A 22,358-nucleotide genomic window follows, 5' to 3' on the forward strand; every position below is an offset into this window, starting at 1 on the left:
ATGATCTAGCAGGGAAGTTATTGGAGAGGGTCTTGTTAAGATTAATGCTTCTCTGAGGGTGGGCAGGATGCCTCCTTGTCTCAAAGAGGCAATTATTAGACCACTGTTGAAGAAAGCTGCATTGGATTCCTCAGAATTAGGCAGTTAAAGGCCTCTCTTCAACCTCCCATGGTTGGACAAGGTGAGTGAGAGGTTGGTGGTGTCTCAGCTCCAGGCAGTCTTGGAAGAAGCAGATTGTCTGGACCCATTTCAAACTGGCTTTCAGGCATGCTATAGGGTTGAGATGGCCTTGGTCTGCCTCTTGGCTGATCTTCAACTAGGAATCAACAGGGGGAGTATGACTCTGTTGATCCTTTTGGATCTCTTGGTGGTTTTTGATACCATTGACCATGGTATCCTCCTGGAGCACCTGAAGGGGTTGCGTATCAGAACCACTGATTTGCAGTGGCTCTGCTCCTATGTCTCAGGTAGGTTCCAGATGGCGTTGCTTCGAGATTGTTGCTCTTCAAAACGAGATCTATTGTATGGGGTCCCGCAGTGCTCCATTCTATCTCCAATGCTTTTTAAACATCTACATGAAACTGCTGGGAGAGATCATCACGGGATTTCATGCAGGGTGCACTAAATATGCAGATGACACCCAAATCTATTTCTTCATGTCAACTTCATCAGGAAATGGCCTAACTTCTAGCGATGTGCCAAAATGCAATTCGACATTTTGAATCACGGGCACCTCCCTTTAAATTCAAGGGCTTACACAGCACTTTTAAAGCAGAGGAAAGCAGGTCCATACCTACTCCTCCTCCACTCTCTGCCATTGCCATTGCCGCTATCCTGGCGCTCCACATGCACTGGTGGGCCATCCTCCCAGCTGCCTCTGTGAGCCAGTGCCTTGCAGGAGCAGCTAGGAGATGCCCCGCCTGCACGCGATCATCGCTAGGGGAAGTGCCAGGATGGCGGCGAGTGGAAGAGGGGCAGGTAAAGACCTGCTTCTCCTCCACTTTAAAGGGGCTTTGTGAGTTTTCTAATTTAAAGGGAGGTGCCTGCAGTTCAGATAGCCAAATTGCGTTTCGGCACATCCCTACTAACTTCCCAAAATGCCTGCCTGGAGGCAGTAATGGGCTGGGTGAGGGAGAAACAAACTAAGGCTGAATCTAAGCAAGACGGAAGTACTCATTGTGGGAGGTTGGAGCTTAGATCTGCCTGTTCTGGATGGGGTTATACTTTTCCAGAAAACAGCAAGTATGTGGTCTGGGAGTACTTCTGGACCCAAATCTCTCCCTCACCTTGAGGCAGAGGCCAAGAGAGATTTCTGCTAGCTTTGTCCATTTATATCATCTACATTCATTTCTGGAGGTAAATGACCTTAAAACAGTGGTGCATATTCTGGTAACATCCAGACTTGACTACTGCAATGCACTCTTTGTTGTGTACATAGTCCAGAAACTGAGGTTGAAACAGAATGCAGCAGCCAGGTTGGTTTTTGGGGTTACCCAAAGTGATCATATTACACCCATTTTAAAAGCACTACACTGACTGCCAATAAGCTTCCACTCCAGGTGAAATACAAAGTGCTGGTTATTGCCTATAAAGCCCTGAATGGCTTGAGTCCAAGGTATTTAAGAGAACACCTTCTTCTTAATGAACTCCACTGCCTATTAAAATCATCTGGGGAGGTCTGGTTGTGGTTGTCACTGACTTGGTTGGTGGTAACTCAAAACAGGCCTTTTCTAGGGTTTACCTGGGACTTTGGAATGTGCTTCCCAATGAAATTATAGCCCCCACCTTTCTCTTGATGTTTTAAAGAAGGACCTGAAATCATACCTGTTTAGTCAGGCTTTTAGTTTATAGGTTTATAGTTTTAGAGTTTTTATCTGTTTTTAAATTTGTTTTAATTGTGTCAAAGTTTTAATAATTGTGTTTTTAGATTGTGAACTGCTCAGGGACTTGTGTATGGGGTGGGATAGAAATGTGTTAAACAGACAAACAAACAAACATTTGTCTTCAAATTGTCAGTGGAATGTTTTTCTTCATTTTCATATCTGTATACCTTGGCCTGCAGGAACCCTGAGGAAGTGCAAGGCAATTTAATGCCAGTGATTGGGGAGAGAGGGACATAATAGGTTAAAGGACCCATGTAAATGTGTCACGTGGTGTGACTGTGGCTCCACAGAATTTGCTTCCAGTTAAAGGCACTTGGTGCTGACAGACAGTTCCCTGGACCTATTCATTTTTCTAAACAGGATCCTCTTTACATACACACTTACAGTAGGCACTAAAGCCCTGTCCTATCTTGCAGGTCTATGAAAGTAGCAGAACCTCCACATTTTAAAAGGGTAGAATAATAATTGCAAAGTGCAGGCAAAATGTTCTCTCATTCTCTTCCATCTCACGCACATGCACAAATCTCACTGTTTTACTCTGGGGTTGTTTTTCCTGTTCTCCCTTTTCCTGTTAACAATCATTACTGGTGGTTATGTTTTCCATATGTCACCCCAGTGCTACCACTGCTGTCTTTCCTAGGTATCTGGACATGATAGAGCAAGCTCTTGCTGCTGGTGAAATCGTTCTGATTGAGAACTTGGAAGAATCTGTTGACCCAGTCCTAGGTCCATTGCTTGGACGAGAGACCATCAAAAAAGGAAGGTGAGATTATGGTGGATCAGATGGTCATCATCTTCTGAATGATGAACCTGTGTGAGTGCTTTCTGTGGCATCCTGCTAACCTGCATCACTGCCTCCCCGGATTAAATATAAAAGGGCAAACAAGACAAGTGCATATGTGTCTCTTTTGCCCTTTTATGTCTAATCTGGAGAGGCAGTGATGCAGGGAGCCCAAAGCAACAAGGTGAGGAAATAGCCTTGATTAGCAGGCTGTTTCCTCCAGTAGCAGTGAGGGGAGGAAGCTGCAGCAGCCGAGAGGAGGAAGCAGGAAGTTCCTTCCCTCACAGCAGATTGGCTGCCTCTTTTCTCTCCTGGCTGGCTGGACACTGTAAGTTTTTATTTTTATTTTTTAAATTAACTACCCACAGTGTGTGCTCTTTTTTAGCCTACTTTCCAGTAAGCTTATGAGATCACCTGGCATTCTGTGTGTGTGTCTCTGTGTGTGTCCTTGTGTTCCTCCTCCCCCATCAATTTCCCAGCACCTGGACCAATATGAACCAAATCGGGTACAGTTGTAGGGACACAGAGGGACACCTCAACGATCTAGTTTGTGATGATACCATCCACCCCAATCCAAAATTGCGGTTGCGTAAGCTTCCACAAGTGGGCTAACTTGTGAACCACTTAACTGATTTGAACCAAATTTGCTACAGCTGTAGGGACACATGGGGATGCCCAAATGGTGTGGTGTGTGATGATTCCATCCATTCCAATTCAAGATGGTGGCCGTGTGAACATCTGAGGTGCAAATGGGCCAATTTGTGGATTGTCTAACCCATTTAAACCAAATTAGATACAGTTGCAGTGAGTGACACACAGGGACACCTCAACGGTGTAGTTTGTGATGATGTCATCCACATTGATTCAAGATGGCAGATGCGTAAACTTGTGAGGAACAAGTGGGCTAACTTGTGAACCACTTAACTGATTTGAACCAAATTTGCTACAGCTGTAGGAACATATAGGGATGCCAAAAGGGTGTGGTGTGTGATGATGTTATCCACCCCAATCCACGGTAGTGGTCGCGTGAATGTCTGAGGTGCAAGCTGGCTAATTTGTGGACTGTCTAACCCACTGAAACCAAATTTGGAACAGCTGAATGGACACATAGGGATGCCCCAATGGAGTGGTTTGTGATGTCACCCACCCTGATCCAAGATGGAGGATGCATAACTGTTGAGGTGCAAGTGCACTAACTTGAAGACTGTTTAACTGATTTGAACCAAATTTAGAACAGCTGTAGTGAGTGACACACAGGGACACCTCAATGATGCAGTTTGCAATGATGACATCCATCCCGATCCAAGATGGTGGATACATGAACATTTGAGGTGCAGGAGATCTAACTTGTGGACCTTGATTTGCACCAAATTTAGTCCAGATGTAGAGACAGTGAAAGGAAAGTAGGCTGATTAGTTCTTACTAGAACAACTTGTTTCTTTTCTTTTCTTTTCTTTTTTGGTGGGGGAGGGGCATGGCTGCCACTGGCTACAGCACTGCTTTAGACCAATAATTTTAAAGTAATTTGGCACGTATATTATTTCAAGGCCCAGTATAGTATTGTAATGATGACCTAGAGTGATATATTGCCCCAGACCCATGCATATGTTAACACCTTCTGGGAACTGTGTAATTAATTGTGTTAGGTTGACCTGCAGGTAATGGCAATACAAATACAATAGTCCTTGTTTCTCTTTTAGGTACATTAAAATTGGAGATAAAGAATGTGAATACAATCCCAGTTTCCGTCTCATTCTTCATACAAAGTTAGCGAACCCCCATTACCAACCTGAAATGCAGGCACAGTGCACCCTCATCAACTTCACTGTGACTCGAGATGGCCTGGAAGATCAGTTGCTAGCAGCAGTTGTCAGTATGGAAAGGCCTGACTTGGAAGAACTGAAGGTATGCTATAAACTGCATGCCTGAATGGAATATTTTCTAGTTAAGCCTTCCTAAATGCTCCAGCCTGCTGATCATGGAAGCGGGCACAATCATGCTTACATTTTTGCTCAGACGAACTCTGTAAACATGAAGATTGTGAGTGGGAGGGTGACTGACAGGCTGGATTTCGGACCCTCTTGGAATGCTCTACTTGTGTAGAGTGGTGTTTTAGGTGAATGACTGAATAGCATCAGCGCAATGCACTTCAGTGGGTGGTTGTGAGGATAAAATAATTCTACAAAAGACTAAAAGAGATATTATGGCATAAGCTTTTATGGACAAAAGTCCTCTTCATCAGCTGTGATATCAGTTGGGGGACATAGACACACATGAATGAAAACAGTGTATCCAAAAAGCAATGATATACAAGAGGTACAATATGTGACATTTCTAAGTAGGTCCAGGTGTATACAAGAAACACAATAAATTCTATATTCTTTGTCTAGGGCAGTAGTTTTCAGACTGTGTTCTGAGTAGGGGGTGGCATGTGCATCAGAATTTCTGATTCTAACAAAAACACACCTTTTTCCTGTGCTGCATGGAGGAGGATGCTCCTGGCACAATACCTGCCATCCATCCATTCATTCATTCTCTCTCTCTCTCTCTCTCATTCTCTTTTTCCCAGCAGAATTGGAGGGTGTGAAGGGGATGCCAGGAGGGTGCAAAGGGCATGTCAGGAAGGCACTCAGGGACATCTGAGAACTGTAGCTCCTTCTAGCACTTTCTCCATGGGATAGCATGTCCTTCTGCCACCCTTCTGGGGTCCCTGTGTGATTTCCTGGGCTTCCCATGCGCCTCCAGTTCTGTGGGAAAGGCCCTCCTGGCACCAGAAATGGCAAGTGCTGTGCAGAGTGCCCACCACATGGCAGTACTGGGATAATAAATAGTGCATTTTTGTCAGAATTGGAAATTCCAGTGCAAACCCTGGAGTTATTTGGAAGCTAATTAAGATGTGTTCCTCTGTGAGAAGATCTCTCTCTCAATCTCTCTCTCTCTCTCTCTCTCTCTCTCTCTCTCTCTCTCTCTCTCTCTCTCTCTCTCTCTCTCATATTTCTATACTGCCTGACATGTGCACCCCTAGGTGGTGTAATAAATTAAAATACAACAAATATAAAAAGAGGATAAAATGATTAAAACAATTTAATGATATAAAGCCAATTATAATTAATTAAAAATCTGAGAATACAGGTCTTTTAAAGGGTCTTTTTAAAAACAGCCAGAGATGGAGAAGCACCTGTTTAACAGGGAATGCATTCCAGAGCCCTGGGGCAGCCACAGAGAAGGTCCAGTCCCGCATAAGCACCAAACGAGCCATTGGTAGCCATAACTGGAACTCCACAGATGATCTTAATAGGCAGGAGGATTCATGGCAAAGGAGTCCCTCTCTTAAATACGTTAAGGGCTTGATAGGTAATGACCAGCACTTTTAATAGAAACAGAGCTGGAAGGAACTTTGTTATATTTGTACACCACCCCAAACTTCTGTCTCTGGGCAGTTTACAGAAACGTAGAAAAAAATTAAATAGAAATTAAAATCTTAAAACCACTAAAAACCACAAGTTTTTTGAACTTTCAGAAGAGGGCAACCAAAATAATCTGGGGCCTAGAGCGCCTTTCTTATGAGGCAAGACTACAACACCTGGGGCTTTTTAGTTTAGAAAAAAGACAACTGCGAGGAGACATGATAGAGGTCTATAAAATCATGCATGGTGTGGAGAAAGTGGATAGAGGGAAATTCTTCTCCCTCTCCCATAACACTAGAACCAGGGGTCATCCCATGAAATTGATTACCGGGAAATCTAGGACCAACAAACGGAAGTACTTTTTCACACAGCACATAATCCACTTGTGGAATTCTCTGCCACAAGATGTGGTGATGGCCAGCAACCTGGATGGCTTTCAGAAGGGTTTGGATAACTTTATGGAGAAGAGGTCTATCAACGGCTACTAGTCGGAGGGCTGTGGGCCACCTCCAGCCTCAAAGGCAGGATGCCTCTGAGTACCAGTTGCAGGGGAGTAACAGCAGGAGAGAGGGCATGCCCTCAACTCCTCCTGTGGCTTCCAGCAGCATCTGGTTGGTCACTGTGCAAAACAGGATGCTGGACTAGATGGGCCTTGGGCCTGATCCAGCAGGGCTGTTCTTATGTTCTTAAGTTTATTTAAAAAGCTCGGTTGAATAGCTGTGTCTTTAGAGACTTTCTAAAAAATGGTCAGAGATGGGAGGCCCTTATTTCAGTAGGGAGCACATTCCAGAGTCTCAGGTGGCAACAGAAAAGGCTTGTTCCTGCATAGCCACAAGATGAGCTGGTGGCAACTGCAGATGAAACTCTTCAGATCAGGGGCATAACTAGGTGGGAGTGGGCCCTGAGACAAGATTCTTAAATGCCCCCCCCGCCGTAAAAATCTTTTTTAATGACTTCAAAAGGAAGATCGGGTAGGCGCTGGTGGGGTGGGGGAGAGCATTGAACTGGTTTGCGCATCCCTAGTTTCCAAACACTCTTTGAAGGTAGTCCCACAGACAGGGCATTGTGGTAATATGTCTCTGTGGACATATAGAGTGAATGAGAGCTTCTGCAACAGTACATTTGTTTGGTATTGAAAATGCCCCAGGGACTCCTGTGTGTTTGTTACATACTGGACCGCTGATAAAATGTGGTGGTGCTCTGAAGAGAACAGTGGCTGATGTGAGAAAGCCAGGAAGCACCAATGCAGTGAGAGAGAGAGAGCAGGCTAATAGCACTTCCCAACTTACTGGATCGGTGCACAGGGGAGGGCAAACTTTTGATGACCCCTTCCATTCCTCCGGTAGCCCTTGGGGACATACTTCTGGGTGGTGCTCAGGGGGAAAGGGGAGACTGTCAAAAATTGCCGCCTCCTCAGTGCAGTCAGTTGGAAAATACTGTTAGCCTGCTCTCTTGCTGCTTCCTTGCTCTCTTATGTAAAGCAGTGATCTGTTGCAGTAGTGGGGAATGGGGAGAAAGGGCTATATGCTGACAGTCGCACAGTTGGAAAGAGAAAATAGACACAGTTCTCTACATAGTAAAGAACTAACCTATGGAACTCCCTGTCACCCAATGTAGCCATGGCCAAGAGTAGAGGTGATCTTTCCTGCCCAAGATACGGTCCACGTCTATTGGCCTCTTAGAATAGCAGGAGCATTGCTGAACACTGAAAGATTCAGCTTCCACACGAAATAAGGCTTCCTGTATTTATCAGTGCCACACCAAAAAATTATCTTCCCTCCCCAGCCCGTTTTCCATGCTTCATAGCTGAACATTTTATAACCTGCAACCCCAACCACCCCCACTCCACATTTTGAGGCGGGCTACAGGCCTGGGAAACTCAGCTCTGCATTGGCTGCCGCTGGGGAGAGAAACGGTGCCGCGGAAAAGCCATCCCCAAGTTGGTCGCAAAGGTGGCATGTGTGCGGCGAAGTCCTTGTCTGGAGCTCTCCTCCCCGTGGTGAGGGTGGAGGGAGGAAGCAAGCAGAGGGTTAAGGCGAGGGAGTGGGGTTTCCTAGAGAGGCTGGCTTGGCGAGAGGCCCTCCGCGAGGACGGCCCCCTCCCTCCGAAGGCAGCCTTGGCTTTAGAGAGCTGCTGGATGGTGAGTGTGCAGCAGCCAGAGGGGAAGGTGCCGGGGGCGGGGGATGTTGAGAAGATTGGGTGGGGGAGAGCCTCTGAGGGGGCCCCCCAACGCAGGGGCCCCGAGACAACGGCCTCCCCCTGCCTAATTGTAGTTACGCCCCTGCTTCAGATGATTTCATTGGACAATGGGGCTCATGGTGAAGAAGATGTTGCCTTAAATATCTGGGGCCTAAGCTGTTTAGGGCTTTATAGGTTAAATCTGGAACCTTGTAATTTCTCCGGAAACATGTCGATAGCCAGTTTAGTTATTTTAATACAGGAGTAATATGATCTCTCTGTGATGACCCAGAGACTAACTTGGCGGCCACATTCTGTACCAATGGCAGTTTCCAATCTACGTACAGAGGCAGCCCCACATACAACGCAGTGCAGTAGCCAAGTTCCTTCTGGGGAAGTGTGATCCCATCCAGAACTGGCAGATCAAAATTGTCTTCCAACTTCCAACCCCGCAAAATAAGTACCTCCGTCTTATTTGGATTTGTTGTTCGATTGTTTGGATTCAGTCTCAGTTTGGAGATGACTGTTGGAGTGAATTTTAGGACACCCACAGTGTGGCCCAACAGGCCTGGGCAGCACACAATGAGGCTGCTCATATGGAGTGCTGGGTTCCTTACAGATTGCAACACTCCCACCCAGCCGAACTCCACTCTTAAGCCCAGCTCTTAGCTGAGGTTAAGGAAGTGAGTGCTCCCTTAGCCTGGCTTCTGGGATCGTATGTCTCCTTGGACTGAATGCAGCCCAAGGAGACACAGAGATAGTCACCTAGAGTGCCCATCTGATGGGGGGTTCCATCAATGCACTACACTCGTGGTGCGGTGCATTGTGGGATATCATCTAGAGCAGTGTTTCTCAAACTTTTTGGAGTCAAGGACCGCTAAATTCTTCGTGCAGAGTTTCAAGGACCGCTGCATTCTTCATGCGCAGTTTCCCGGACCAGCAGTTAGTAAAGGGGTTTCAAGTCTGTCTATCTATCTATCTATCTATCTATCTATCTATCTATCTATCTATCTATCTATCTATCAGACTTCTATACTGCCCCAAACTTGCATCTCTGGGCAGTTTAGAATGAAAATAATATAAGCATTAAAATAATTAAATTTGGAATCTTTTGCAAACATGGAATATTAGGGGTTCTTAACCTTGGGTCCCTCAGTTAAACTCCCATAACCCCCAACAACAATGGCATTTGGCCATTATGGCTGGGGATTATGGGAGTAGAAGTCCACCAACGTCTGGGTACCCAAGGTTGAGAACCCCCTGAATCTAAAAGCCTGGGTGAACAAATTTGTCTCCAGTATGTCTGGAGTGGAGGTGCTTGTGATTACTCAATGGGGAGGGGATGTTGGGCCATTAGAAAAATTCAAAAGCTACATGGGGCCAATGAAAACAACATACAAGCAAGCCCCACTGATGCAAGAGGGAAACAGCGTTCCCTCTCAAGGCGCCTCGACCACAACAGGCAGCTGGGTTTCAATGAACCAGCCTTTGGCTGCAAACAATGAGCATGCAAGAACCAGCAGCCCTTCAAGTGGCGCCCACTGCCATACTTTTTCCTCCATGCCCCCGCACCGCATACAGTTTGAAGCTGTAAAGATAGGGAATAAGATAGCTGTAGGAAGATCTCAGCAGCACGTGGAGGTAAGGCACAAGAAGGGTCCCATGCCTCCGTGATACTCTCCCTCTTCCGTGCCATGTGCAAAATTGAGGAAGTGAGTGCCTTGATTTCAGTTGGGGGGGGTTGACTCCCAGTCAGGGACCGGCACTCAACCCTTCGGGGACCGGCAGCGGTCCAGGGACCGGTGGTTGAGAAACACTGATCTAGAGGCCAGGATGCGTCGTCCCAGCCTCTGGAACTCTGCATTGCATGGTACAGTGAAGATCGCCTGGGAGCACACTCTGCACTCCCAGCAGCAATTTATTTTTAAAAATCATCTGGGGGGAAGGTGAGTTGGCACAGCCTTCCTCCCTTGCCTGACCGGTTGTGTGAATGGCCCCTACATGAGCTGAGCATGAATCTCTGCAGCACCATGCAGAGGTTCTGTAGCAGACAACATTCATGTGGGAAGAATTTCATGGAGTTGAAAAGCTTGAAAAGCTTGAAAAGCACAGGTCCTGAGGATTTAGTCTTCTGGCCTATGCCTCCAAGGTTTAGGTCCTATTGAAAAATTGTAGCAAAAGTACACAGAGCCTGTTTTGCTTTGTGTTTAATTCAGAAAGTTGACATTACCAAAGAGAGGAATGCTAAAAACTATTGTTGTCCATATATTCTTCTACGCTGTTAAAACGCCCAAGAGCAGCCTCCAAAGCTTATAGATTAGATTCATACATGCACCAACCATGTCTTTGCTAAGTAGAGAGAAACAAATTCAGCTAAGTAGCTGGGAGAAAATCATTAAACACAGAGAAGCAACATGCTCTTTGGTCAAAGTAACCAGAGAACCATCTTTTGCGCTTTAATTAACTAACCAAAATAACAGATTTACAGTTTCACATTGTCTTTCCACAAAAAGACCTATGGCTAATACACACCCTTTCAGTTACTTCACAGGAATAGCTTTTGTAAGAGCAGCTAGAATAATAGTATTTTTAGCAAATGGTATTTCCAACCTAAAGTGATCTTTGGTTAAACAGACAATAGGACCTTGTGTACTTGAAACAAACACCATCTCTCAGCATCCTAATGCTGAACCTTTCCATTAGCTTAAATGGAAATGTTTAGCTTTAGGTCAGCTTGGGTCACAAGACTGTAATATCATGTATGATATAAACATCTTGAGATGTTTTATGAAAGGCAGTATTAAAACTGAACAATAACTAAAGTAAAAAATAAATACTACAGAAGGATATGGATGTATATCTACATATAACAGGGCTTCCTGGAAAACTACTCTGAACTGAAAGGGTTTCATGCCATTTTGGTGAGTGTGTTAAGGGAAGGTTGCATTTGGATAGGAACTGAGATGGTAGAAATACTGTTTGATTCCTGAAGTCCTGAGCACTCATTAGTTTGCAACAGCTTCAGATATGAGACTGCCATAGGGTACCATATTTACTGAGGGTGTGAGCTGGGAAATCTCTGGTACCAATTTTGCTTCAACCACAGACGTACTACAAAGCTTTAGGCACGCTGATGGTAATGAGCTGTCCCTCAATGAAAGCAGTTACTTTGCATGCTAAAGGTCCCAGGAAGTTTTTCACACCCGGCTGTTAGTTCGCATCTCCTCTGGAAAGGAGGGGGTGTGTTCACATATGGGCCAGATTTACCTTTAAGTTCCTGCAACTTCACACAATTTCACACAACTTCAACTTTACCTTGAAGTTCCTGCAACTTCACATACAATTTGGGTTTTTCATCATGTGTTAGAGCAGGGTTTCTTAACCTTGGGCCCCCAGATGTTATTGAACTACAACTCCCATCATCCCCAGACATGGCCTTTGTGGCTGAGGATGATGGGAGTTGTAGTACAACATCATCTTGGGGTCCAAGGTTAAGAAACTCTGTGTTAGAGTATAGCCCAATTTATATCCAGGGTGAAAAAAATCCATGTTCACGTTGGCTTTTTGGAGCAACTTCAAACTCACAGTAAAGCCTCACAGAAAACCCACGGTAAAGCCTGCTGTCTGGGAGAGCTTCAGGTTCAATCCCTTACATCTCCAGTTAGGGCTGGGAAAGTCCCCGTCTCCTAACCTTGGAGAGCCACTGCCAGTCACTGTAGGCCATGGACTTTTAAAATTTTTGCCTCTACATACCTTGTATTACCCATCAATCTCCACCCCCTTCATATAACATATTTTCATAAGGGCCCAGTAAAAAGAACTTTATTCTGGCTCACCAGGAAGTAGATTAAATTCATTGCAGCAGAGTTTTCCCACGAACCACCTGGACTTGCTCCATGGACCCTCAGGGCATCCATGGAGTCCAGGTTAAGAACTTCTGGTGTAGACAAAACTGAGTTTACCAAAGAAAGGACATCCATCATGTGGTGGTTTGAGGAAATGTTCACTGTAAAAATGAAGATGACAGTATATGTTTTTCTGTCCGAACTTCAACTCTTTACAGTCTGATCTCACAAAGCAGCAAAATGGATTCAAAATAACTTTGAAAACATTGGAGGACAACTTGCTGTCCCGCCTCTCCTCTGCCTCAGGGAACTTCCTGGGGGACACAGCTCTAGTGGAAAACCTGGAAGTCACCAAACAGACAGCTGCAGAAATCGAAGAAAAGGTAAATAAGCAAAACTGGGTCTGAAGGGAGAAAACGTAACTTACACATGAAGTTTGTGCTGCAATATACTGAGATAATTTGAATATTTCAAATGCATCTTGCCCTGCAGATTGGAGACTTAAAATCACCACAAAGTTGTATGCTTTTCCATTCTGGCAAGATCAGGGAAGGGTTTTTAATTTTTAATTTTTTAGAGTGCATGTGCATTAAATGGGCAATTTAAAGCAAAGTACAAATAGCAGCATTGGATGTAATGTAAAGCCCATAAAACTTTAGCACTATAACAAGATGCTTTAAACTATTCTGGTTTAGTATCAAGGCTTTTTTTAAAATTTAAGTTCAGTTAATTCAACATGCATTACATTTACTCAATTATACTAAGATTTTAGCAGAGGCTGCATGACAGGATCTGATGAAGTTTATGTGGTCCAGATTAAGTTGGCCGGAATTCAGCAGTTTGGCAGTGATGCTGATCCCCTGGGTGAAAATTTGGCATTTAAAACCATCTACTTTGACAGTCATCTGACATAAATAATTTGCCTTGCAAATATTGGCTGCATCTTTCATGTGCAAGGAGCTTTGTGCAGCTGTGGGAGCATGTCCTGCCAAGTTCTGTTTCTTTACAGACTATTAATGTTCCTGGGCCATTTGTCTGTGGGGTTCTCCTGTTGAGATTTACATCATAGGGACTGCTGGGGTCGGGGTCCTACGTTTTCTCTTGAGACTCTTTGTCACGTAACATTGTAAAATAACCCGGCACACATCTTTGTGTTAAGATGTGCAAAAGTATAATATGGGAAGGAAAATGCAGGCATTTGTTTCTAAGGGCCTTGCTAAGAGAAAAAGGAAACCCAGTGGAAATCAGTTTCATTATGACCAGGTGGCAGGTGATATGGCTAGGAGGAGGCAGGTAGGTAGGAGACATGCTTGACAAGCGACATGGAGTTTATCTAAACCAATCAGTTGAGGTTGTGCCTTTCCCATGTAAACAAACAAAATTTCCATAAACAAAATGGACTGTGTCACATCTCCATGGTTGATTTTGCCTTTACTTTCCAGGTCCAGGAGTCCAAGGTGACAGAAACAAAGATTAATGAGGCAAGAGAGCATTACCGTCCTGCAGCAGCCCGAGCCTCCCTACTGTATTTCATCATGAATGACCTCAATACCATCCATCCCATGTACCAGTTTTCCCTAAAGGTACAGCATTTGTGTGTTTTTCAGGTATCTCACACTCCCCAGGCAATTTAAATTGTGCTAAATCTTAGCACATTTGAAGGGATATATCTAAGGAAAATACCCACTGTTCTCATGGGTCCACTTGTAGGCGAACCCTCTTCCTATAGTTGATGGTTGAATTTCTCTAGAAGCTCTGTGTTTTTTCCTAAGTAGTAGTAGTTGGGTGAATTACAGGATGCTCCCAAATTTACACTCTCCCAGCTGAAATTGTGCAGTCTTCTGCCAGCAAGCAGTAAGACATTGTTTCTGCTCTAAGAAATGTACTATTCAGAAAACAAACTGGGCCATTCCCTGCAGATACAGAGCACAAAAGAACATGGTATTGCAAGTATTATATTATACTGCAACCTTACAAAGGGGGTACTTCAAAGGAAACAGTCCCAAAGGTAAGACTAATGTTTATGATACGGGTGACCTATGGCAGTGGCAAATGATGTGCCTATTGAGAACAGATGTATTGATAAGAGAGCATACTCATGATGGTTTTACATGATATGACCTTGTCCACGATAGACTAATGAGTATCCTGTAGTTATTGCTATATTGATTTGAAAAAAGCTGTATTAATCTAAAAGCAGCATCCCACATGAAATTGTTTTACAGATTGCTGTGTCTTAGAGCTTGTACAGATAATTTGTTTTTGTTTGAGAAATGAGAGTGCAGTGTAGCACTTGGGTTACAGAGGATATATGTATCTTCCCTTCAGATTGCACTTCCATTTCAGGAAATCTGACTGTCACGCTTACTAGTGCAATTTGATTTCCCTTTCATTTAGAAGAAGCTTGTTTAACATTGAGATTGGTGTGTACAAATGTAGCTATGTGACTATTGCAGGTACTTACTGGGTGGTGCCCATGGTATCACTGATGGCAAGAGAGACGAACCACTTCTTCCCCCATTCCTGTGCAAATGTTGGCATTATTAAAAGTACTTTCCAGGCAGAGCATTTCTTTTCTATACTGCTTGTGTGTTCATGTAGTCTTTTAAAAGAAAAAAATAGCAACATATTCAAAGAAGGCTACCCTCTCCTCTCCTGTAGGGATGCTCTTTTTTTGAAGGTTGTTCTGTCCTTGCCTCCCCCAGGTCCTGGAGTGCATGCCTCCCATTTTCTTTAGCAGGCAAATAAGTGTGTTTCCCCTGTAGAACGGTTGATGAGGAAAATTTACCATGCACCTTGTATGTGATCAGAAATTCAGGGCAGGGCATTTAAGACAAAACACCTTATCTAGTGATACTGGTTAGATGTACACAGTCCTGGGAAATGCTTGTCTGTATATATCTCTGGTCTTCTAATTCCATGGAGCCAGTGTGGTGTAGTGTTGGACTCGGACCGGGGAGACCTTAGTTCAAATCCCCATTCAGCTGTGAAACTAACTGGGTGACTCTGGGCCAGTCATGTATCTCTCAGCCTAACTTACCTCATAGGGTGGTTGTGTGGATAAACATAACCATGTACACTGCTCTGGGCTCCTTGGAGGAAGAGAGGGATAGAAATAAAATATAAAATATAAAACAAAATGAAGAGAGTGGCAGAAGAGGATGTGAACATATGTACTCCCTTGCTACAGTTCTTGCTGGTTTCTCTGACTTGTGGCTCCTATGTGGCCACTGTCTGGAGCCTAGAAGAAAATACTGTTGCACTTCCCTTCCTGGACTCTGCCCTGTGCAGCTTTGTGTAAGTAGCACGGAAGAGGATTGCTGGTAAGCTGTCTCTAAAATGTCACATTTCCTGATCTGAGGATCATACAGAAGGAAACTTCTGGATTGGTTGAGTTGCATGATTTGACTTCTGTTAGAAAGTAGCAACAGTAAGTATGACAGAAAGGTCTCAGTATTATTTTGAAGGGGTCCCTTTGCATTTTAAAGCTTTCAGGATGTGGCCAGTTAAAAAAGAAGTTGCTTTGAATCAATTAACTTCGAAGATTGTAAACTTTTTGCAGAAATCTGCTGATAAAGAATTCATTGTATTAATTCCCCTCAAGAGATTTGTGTGTCTTTACAATTTGCAATAACTCAAGTTAGAGAAGGCTTTTAAAGAATGCTTAAAGAAAGCCTTGTCCTATGAGTAATTTAGTAATATTGCTTGCCTAGATATAATACCTCTAGAAGCCAGTAATAATTTTTTCTTTGCTGAGACTCTTCAAATCTCAACTCCCCCCCCTCCTCAGCAATTTCCCAAGAGTTGGTGATGTGTACTGCCTTGCTATTTAACTTGAGAAACAGGTTTTTACCATTTTTATTCAAATTCTAATCTCATCCTCCTGCTCCCTGGTATCTCTTGATAATCCTTTTCCACTCCTATGTTGATCAGTTATTTGTTTATTTTTTGTTGTTTATTTCTCTTTCTGATAATCTCTATTCTAGCAGGAAGGCCCGTAAGGGGACCTTATATGAAAAATCAAATTCTTGCAGCCTGGGATAGTCTGTGCCTGATGGCTTGGTTGCAGTAAAGATAGAAATGTGTTTCTGTTGTTTGAAGTTTATCTTGCCTTTAGAAGGGATGTAATGAAAGGTGAATTTTGCCTGGGGAGTTCAGTCCTCTTCAGATGATCATTTTCAAAGAAGTCAATTCTCTTGTCTGGGGAAAGTGCATACTTCTTCTTTCTGTGAAAACCTTATGTTCAACATTACACCTTCATTTGTTTCAGTTTTTTGTCTGGCTTTGGCTGGACAATCTGTTCTGTGGGATGTCTTAGAAATACAGACCATACATGTTCTAGGTACATATAACTGGCATAATTTGCATATTGTTTTTTAGAAGCATATTAAATGTAAGATTACAATTGGCAGATTTGTTTCAAAGGCCCTACAATAGTTTAATTATGGAATTTGTACCTGTAATTGTAGCTTTGAATCATCCTTTGAAAATCTTTAGCTAGAGAAGAAATACAAGATAATACAATAATTGTTTTTTAAAGCTATAGAATAGACTAAAATCATGAGAGTTCAAAAATATAATTAATTTGGCCTTTGGCTTGCTCGTCTATTTGTTCCAAATCACTTCGAAGGGGTTTGCTTTTTTTTTTTTTTTTGGCCATTACAATTTCAAATGTGTGTTTGCAACTGTGGGGGCTAGGAATATCAATACTGTTATGCATTGAGAGAGTGTGTAGCTGTTAGTGAAGCTGCAGGCAGTAATTGGCTGAGCTGATATGATGACAAAGAATATTCCACTGAGGGACTGAAGTTGCCAGCAATATATTTTCCACATTCAACTTTTGTGAGAGAAGTGAAAGATCAGTTTGACTGGGAAAACCCCTATATAATGGCAGAGGTACACCTAGATAATTTTGGAGCCTGGACCTAAGGGCCTTTGGAGTCGTGTCCCCCCACCCCCGCTGGGCAAATTAAGCATCATTATGCTTGGCCAGGCAACCACACTACCCAAGACAGACTAAAGAGGATTTGGGGGACCCCAGGGGCTGTGGAGGTCCTGGACTTTGGACCAGAAGTCAAGGGATAAGAACACCTCTGTATAATGGGCACAGAAATAGGAAGTTAAGTGGGAGGCTTGGGTAGAAAATGGATGAAACAGGGGGAGAGAAGGGTGCTGTGGAAGAACCACACAGGACCTAAGCACGAGAGCAGGTGTAAATGGTTGGAATGCAGGTGAATAGGAGAGTGGCCTAGACTGTGTCCTCAATAGACAGGGAGGCTGACCAGGAGTCAGGGTGGCTAAAGAAAGTGTCTAGTTGGCAGCTGGCTGAAAAGCAAGGACCTGAGGAAACAAGTAGAGTCAAGAAAGGATGGGCTATGGAGAAAGTAGTGCTAGGACAAAACATTATGACGGGCCCTGGGACAAGGACTGTGATCTGTTGGCACAAAAGTAAGGATACAGGTAGGCCAGGGAGCTTTGGAGCCTTGGGTATTGTGGCCAAGGAGGTATAAAGTTGCCAGGTCCACATGGAAGGGAAAACATCACCAAAACCAGCTTCTCCCATCACTGCAGCACTATGGTGATAAAAATAACCATGACTTGAATTCTGGTAAAGGGTCAGTAGATTTGTAGACCTAGAAACCCTAAAGAGGCAGCAATGCCCAAGAAGTATTGAGGTAGGATTTCACATATTGGTTTGAAGTAACAAGTCAAATCTGTCATGGCATGAAGAAGGAAATGTTATTGCAAGCAGGCACCCATAGTGTGTGATAGGAGACTGTAGTTAATTATCTCCCTTCACCATGGTGGTAGCTCTGCTTTTTAGCTGGTGCTGCTTTTGATGGTGGCAGGCAAAGTAAAAAAAAGAAACGTTACTTAATTTTGCACTCCCCACCTGCTCCTTCTAAACCAATAAGGAGACTGCAGCAGCAGCAGTCTCCTTGTGGAACTATATAAGGTCTATTTTTTTAAAAAACCAGCAACCTGAAAACTGGGATCTTTGGGATTCTGGCCAAAGCCTTGTGAGCTCTGCAAAAGTGTCCTGGAGACTGCATGTCACTAATACCACTGTAGCCCAGCTGCACCCACAGGATTTCATTTTGTATTCTATGAGTGTTTATTTAAAGGATGGAGATTGCTGGGGCTACAGGTCACTATTGGTAAGATATTCTAAAATCACTGGTTTGCTTTGTCCATAATTTCCAGTGTGGGATGGAGTCCATACAATACCACTATTAAAGCCTGATGTATTTTGAGATCTATTGTAGAATCTCTCCATATAAATTATCCTCCCTCTCTCCACCTAGGCATTCAGTGTTGTCTTTCAGAAAGCTGTTGAAAGGGCGTCTCCTGATGAAAACCTCAAAGAGCGAGTTGCCAACCTCATTGACAGCATCACCTACTCTGTATTCCAGTACACAACCCGGGGGTTGTTTGAATGTGACAAACTAACATACACAGCTCAAGTCACTTTCCAGGTAAGCAGCCGATCCCCTACACCACCTCCTGTGCAGTTTCCATTGGTGGGCAACACACTCTGCTGCTCATCAGCTACTCTGTGACTCTTCCAGTGACAGGCAGACTGTAGGTTTCATATCTCTTTTTGTAAGTAATGATCATACTTGTGCTTTTGTTATTAAGACTGCTTAACTTATATGGCCTGCTTGTTTAGCTTTACATGTACAGCTCAAACAGAAACAACTGCAAAATGTCTGCAGTTCTAGCACCATCCTCCCCATTCCTAGCACCTTGGAGGGTCTTGCATTTCCTTTTGATTGAATCCTGGTAGAAATGCTAATTTTGACCATTCTGGATTATCATTGCAGATACTTCTGATGAATAAAGAAATTAACACCACAGAACTTGACTTTCTGCTACGATATCCTGCCCAACCAGGAGTCTCCAGTCCAGTAGACTTTTTGTCAAGTCAGTCCTGGGGTGGCATCAAGGTAGCTGTTGTGACTCAAACCTATTATAGATGTAGCCAGTGGATTATACCTACAATTAAGAAGAGCCTAATCTTCCATTGTTTTGTGGTAGCAAGCATGAATTGTTCCCTTTGCTATGCAGGGTCCACCCTGGTTGCATTTGAATGGCAGACTACATGTGAGCACTGTAACATATTCTCCTTAGGGAATTGGGCCATTCTGGGAAAAGCACCTGCAGGTTTGCATGCAGAAGGTTCGAAGCTCCCTCCCTAGTATCTCCAAAATAGGACTGAGAGAGTCTCCTGCCTGCAACCCTGGAGGAGCCACTGCCAGTCTGTGTAGACAATAGGGATGTGCAAAATATTTCGGGCACAGATCGATTTGTGCCCAAAACGAGCAATTCCGGGTGATTCGGGTCCGAATCACCCCCGATGTCCCCCGATACTTTTCGGGGCCGAGCCAAATCACCCCTGATTCGTGCCTGAAAAATTCGGGTGATTTGGGATGGCGTCTCTTTGAATTTCCCGCCTTTTTGCCTCCATTGATTTGAATGCAAAAAGGTCTGATGTGACGTCAGCTCGAATTTCGGGTCCCAGGGACAAAATAGTGGGGTGGGGTTCTAGTGCCTAATGGATGGAGGCTACCACCCAAATTTCAGGGGAATTGGGCAAAGGGCTGATTTTGGGGAAATTTTTGAAGTTTTAGTGTCTTTGGGGCAGTTTGGGGGCATAGCGTGGGATCTGGGCAAAAAGAGTGGGCTGGGGTGGTAGTGCCTAATGGGTGGAGGCTACCACCCCAATTTCATAGTGATTGGGCAGAGGGGCTGATTTTTGGGGAATTGTTGAAGTTTACGCGTCTTTAAGGTTTTTCCCCATAGAGAAGCATTGAGGTGTCAGCAAATGTATAGCTTCATAAGGGGGGGAAAGGGGTGGCCTAGAGCAGTGTGGGGTTGGTGGTAGTGCCAGGTAGGGTCAAGGAAGGGTTAAGGAAGCTACCTGAATTTTTTCAAAGGATTTGGGCAAGGGGCTGATTTTTGGGGAATTGTTAAAGTTTACGTGTCTTTAAGGTTTTTCCTCATAGGGTATACATGGAGCTTTCAGCACCCCCACCACTTGGGGGGTGCTGGGGTGGCCCAGAGCGAGTGGTGGTGTAGTGCACATAGGGTTCCAACCACCCCCATGGGTTTCTAACCCATGGGGTACAGGGTTCTGTTGTTTCAGAGGTATTCTGAGTGTGGATTCTATGATAGCTAATGAGATTTTCAATGAAACACCATGAATCCACTCTAATTTTGCCCCTGGGACCAGTTTTTCTTACCCGAATCAATTCGGATTCAGATTCGGATTTAATCCGAATCCGAACCGAATCAGGGGTTATTTGGGTAGCCCAGATTCAGGCACAGAACAGAACGGGGGTGATTTGGTTCGGGTCCCGAACCGAATCACCGAAAACCCGAATTGCACACCCCTAGTAGACAATACTGAGCTAGATGGAGCTGACTAGGTTTGGCTTTGGTATATGGCAGCTTCCTATGTTCCATTTCAAAATAATATTTCTGGTTATTTAGGCCCTTGCCAGACTCCTGCTGCTGGAGCTGTTATTTTCTAGCCTTAGACCAAATTCTTCAAGCAATTTTTAAAGGAAATTTTTTTCTCTGTTCTCCAGAAAGAGGCTAGCAAAGATTATTCTAATATGAATGAGAATATTAAGAATGACTTGTGTCTCACAGCATAACACTGGTGTTGTAGAACTGCCTGTGTTGCTCTGACGCATGTGACGATGGTGCTGTGCAAGAGGGCAGTGCTGAAACTAATGATCTCTTCTGTGATTGCATGTCTTGTACTACATTCACTGGCAATAATGGAAGTCGCACATAATATGTGACTGCATAAGAGGTCAGTAGTTCTGGTGCTGCGCCCTTGCATGGTCATCAGCATGGTCAGTTCTGCAACACCCACTTTACATTGCAGGGCATATCAGCCAATATCTATATATGGCTTTAAAAAAATAATTCACAAAGTGGTTTATGTGGCAAAGGAATGAAAAAGTGGCTTCTTGTCCCTAAGGGGTTTATTACAATTGAAAATAAAATAGTTCTTTGCCTACAGGTGGCCCTCGTTATCCGCAGGGGTTCCATTCTGACCTACAACCATGGATAATGGAACCACGGGTAATGAAATCTTGAGTCAATGGGAATTGGGGGGTTAGGTTCCTTGAGGTTAAAAAAAAGGCTAAAAAAATGGGGGAGTAGGCAGTAAAAAATAAAGTACTGTACCATGCTCTCCTGGTCTCCAGCTGTATTGTAATGGCCCTCAAAACCCCAATTCCTCTGATTTTCTGCAAAAAAATTGTGTGGGGTTGTGTGTTTTTTTAAAGGAGAGCCACAAAATGGCTCTGTGCTGCAAAATGGTGACCAGAAAAGACAATGGAAGTCATTTCTGGCCACCCAGGAACTGTGGATAGGCAAATTTTGCCTATATTTTGAACTGTGGATAATGAGGTTGGATCTACATTTCCCGACTGCAGATACGTGAAACCATGGGTGTGCAGGGACTGCGGATAACAAGGGCCACTTGTATTCAGATTTGCTTTCTCACTGGGATTTTTTTCTTCTTCTTTTGCTCTTTAAAACTGCAACAACACAATGCCTTAACTATAAATGTTTCAGGAAAATTTTGCCTTTTACTGGTGCTGTATTACCTGATGGAATGTGAACACAGTGATGTAATGTTAGCTTGACCCTTTTAACTCACCCTTCCTTTCCCTTTTTTCCCTTCTTCCATTCTCTGTTTGCAAATGTTTATAGTATTATCTGATCCATACTGTTGGGATGCCATGTTACCTGGTCACTTGGGTGGCCCTATGGAGGCTGGAAAAGGGTGTGGCAGCCCTCCTCTGAGGCTTTCGTGCCCTTTAGGGGGCAGTGGGGATGAGAAGGGCCCAGGCTGGTTGGATCCCAGTGGGGTTGAAAGAGCAAGGCAGGAAGAGCTGCAGGAAACAGCTCTAGGGAGACAGCTAGAGGTGTGGCAGGAAACAGGAAGTGTGGCAGGAAACAGGTGTGGCAGGAAACAGGAAGCAAGGTCAGGAAGGGGGTGGGGCAGGAAGTAGGCTTGAAGCCCTGTCAGCTCTGCACTGGGGTATTTAAAGACAAGGCAGCTGATGAGGAGGAGCTCCTTCTGAATATGGGAGCCAGGACTTCTCCAGGAGAGGGAACTGGCTGAATGCAGCAAGCCAGGAGGAGGACTCAGGTGACAAGCTAACCTCCTCCCCTGCCTGTTCCCGAGGCTGACTGTTTTGAGGGGTGCTCTAGTCATTCTGGAGTTCAAGAAGGGCTAGGA

General features: G+C 44.2%; 1 protein-coding gene and 1 long non-coding RNA gene across 11 annotated transcripts in view; one reads left to right on the forward strand and one right to left on the reverse strand.

Annotated features, from left to right (window-relative positions):
- The window catches only part of DNAH9 (dynein axonemal heavy chain 9), a 330,190-nt gene that overhangs the window by 236,887 nt on the left and 70,945 nt on the right, over positions 1 to 22,358 (forward strand). For 9 of the 10 annotated variants that reach the window (XM_053297116.1, XM_053297118.1, XM_053297119.1 and 6 more), the window contains 6 exons: positions 2,524 to 2,646; positions 4,365 to 4,569; positions 12,313 to 12,477; positions 13,537 to 13,677; positions 18,400 to 18,570; positions 18,919 to 19,041. In XM_053297116.1, coding sequence (XP_053153091.1) covers positions 2,524 to 2,646; positions 4,365 to 4,569; positions 12,313 to 12,477; positions 13,537 to 13,677; positions 18,400 to 18,570; positions 18,919 to 19,041 — 928 coding nt within the window. Of the gene's footprint in view, positions 1 to 448; positions 468 to 2,523; positions 2,647 to 4,364; positions 4,570 to 12,312; positions 12,478 to 13,536; positions 13,678 to 18,399; positions 18,571 to 18,918; positions 19,042 to 22,358 lie in introns of those variants that run through there. The other variant, XM_053297126.1, reaches the window with a different exon arrangement.
- Positions 10,486 to 22,042, reverse strand: LOC128345312 (uncharacterized). Its single transcript, XR_008316374.1, has 4 exons — positions 21,863 to 22,042; positions 16,552 to 16,591; positions 12,086 to 12,457; positions 10,486 to 10,598 (listed from the first exon to the last, which is right to left on the reverse strand). It is a non-coding gene; the product is annotated as an uncharacterized LOC128345312 (long non-coding RNA).

The sequence above is a fragment of the Hemicordylus capensis genome, chromosome 2 (genome assembly GCF_027244095.1).
Source record: "Hemicordylus capensis ecotype Gifberg chromosome 2, rHemCap1.1.pri, whole genome shotgun sequence".
NCBI classification, from domain to species: Eukaryota; Metazoa; Chordata; class Lepidosauria; order Squamata; family Cordylidae; genus Hemicordylus; species Hemicordylus capensis.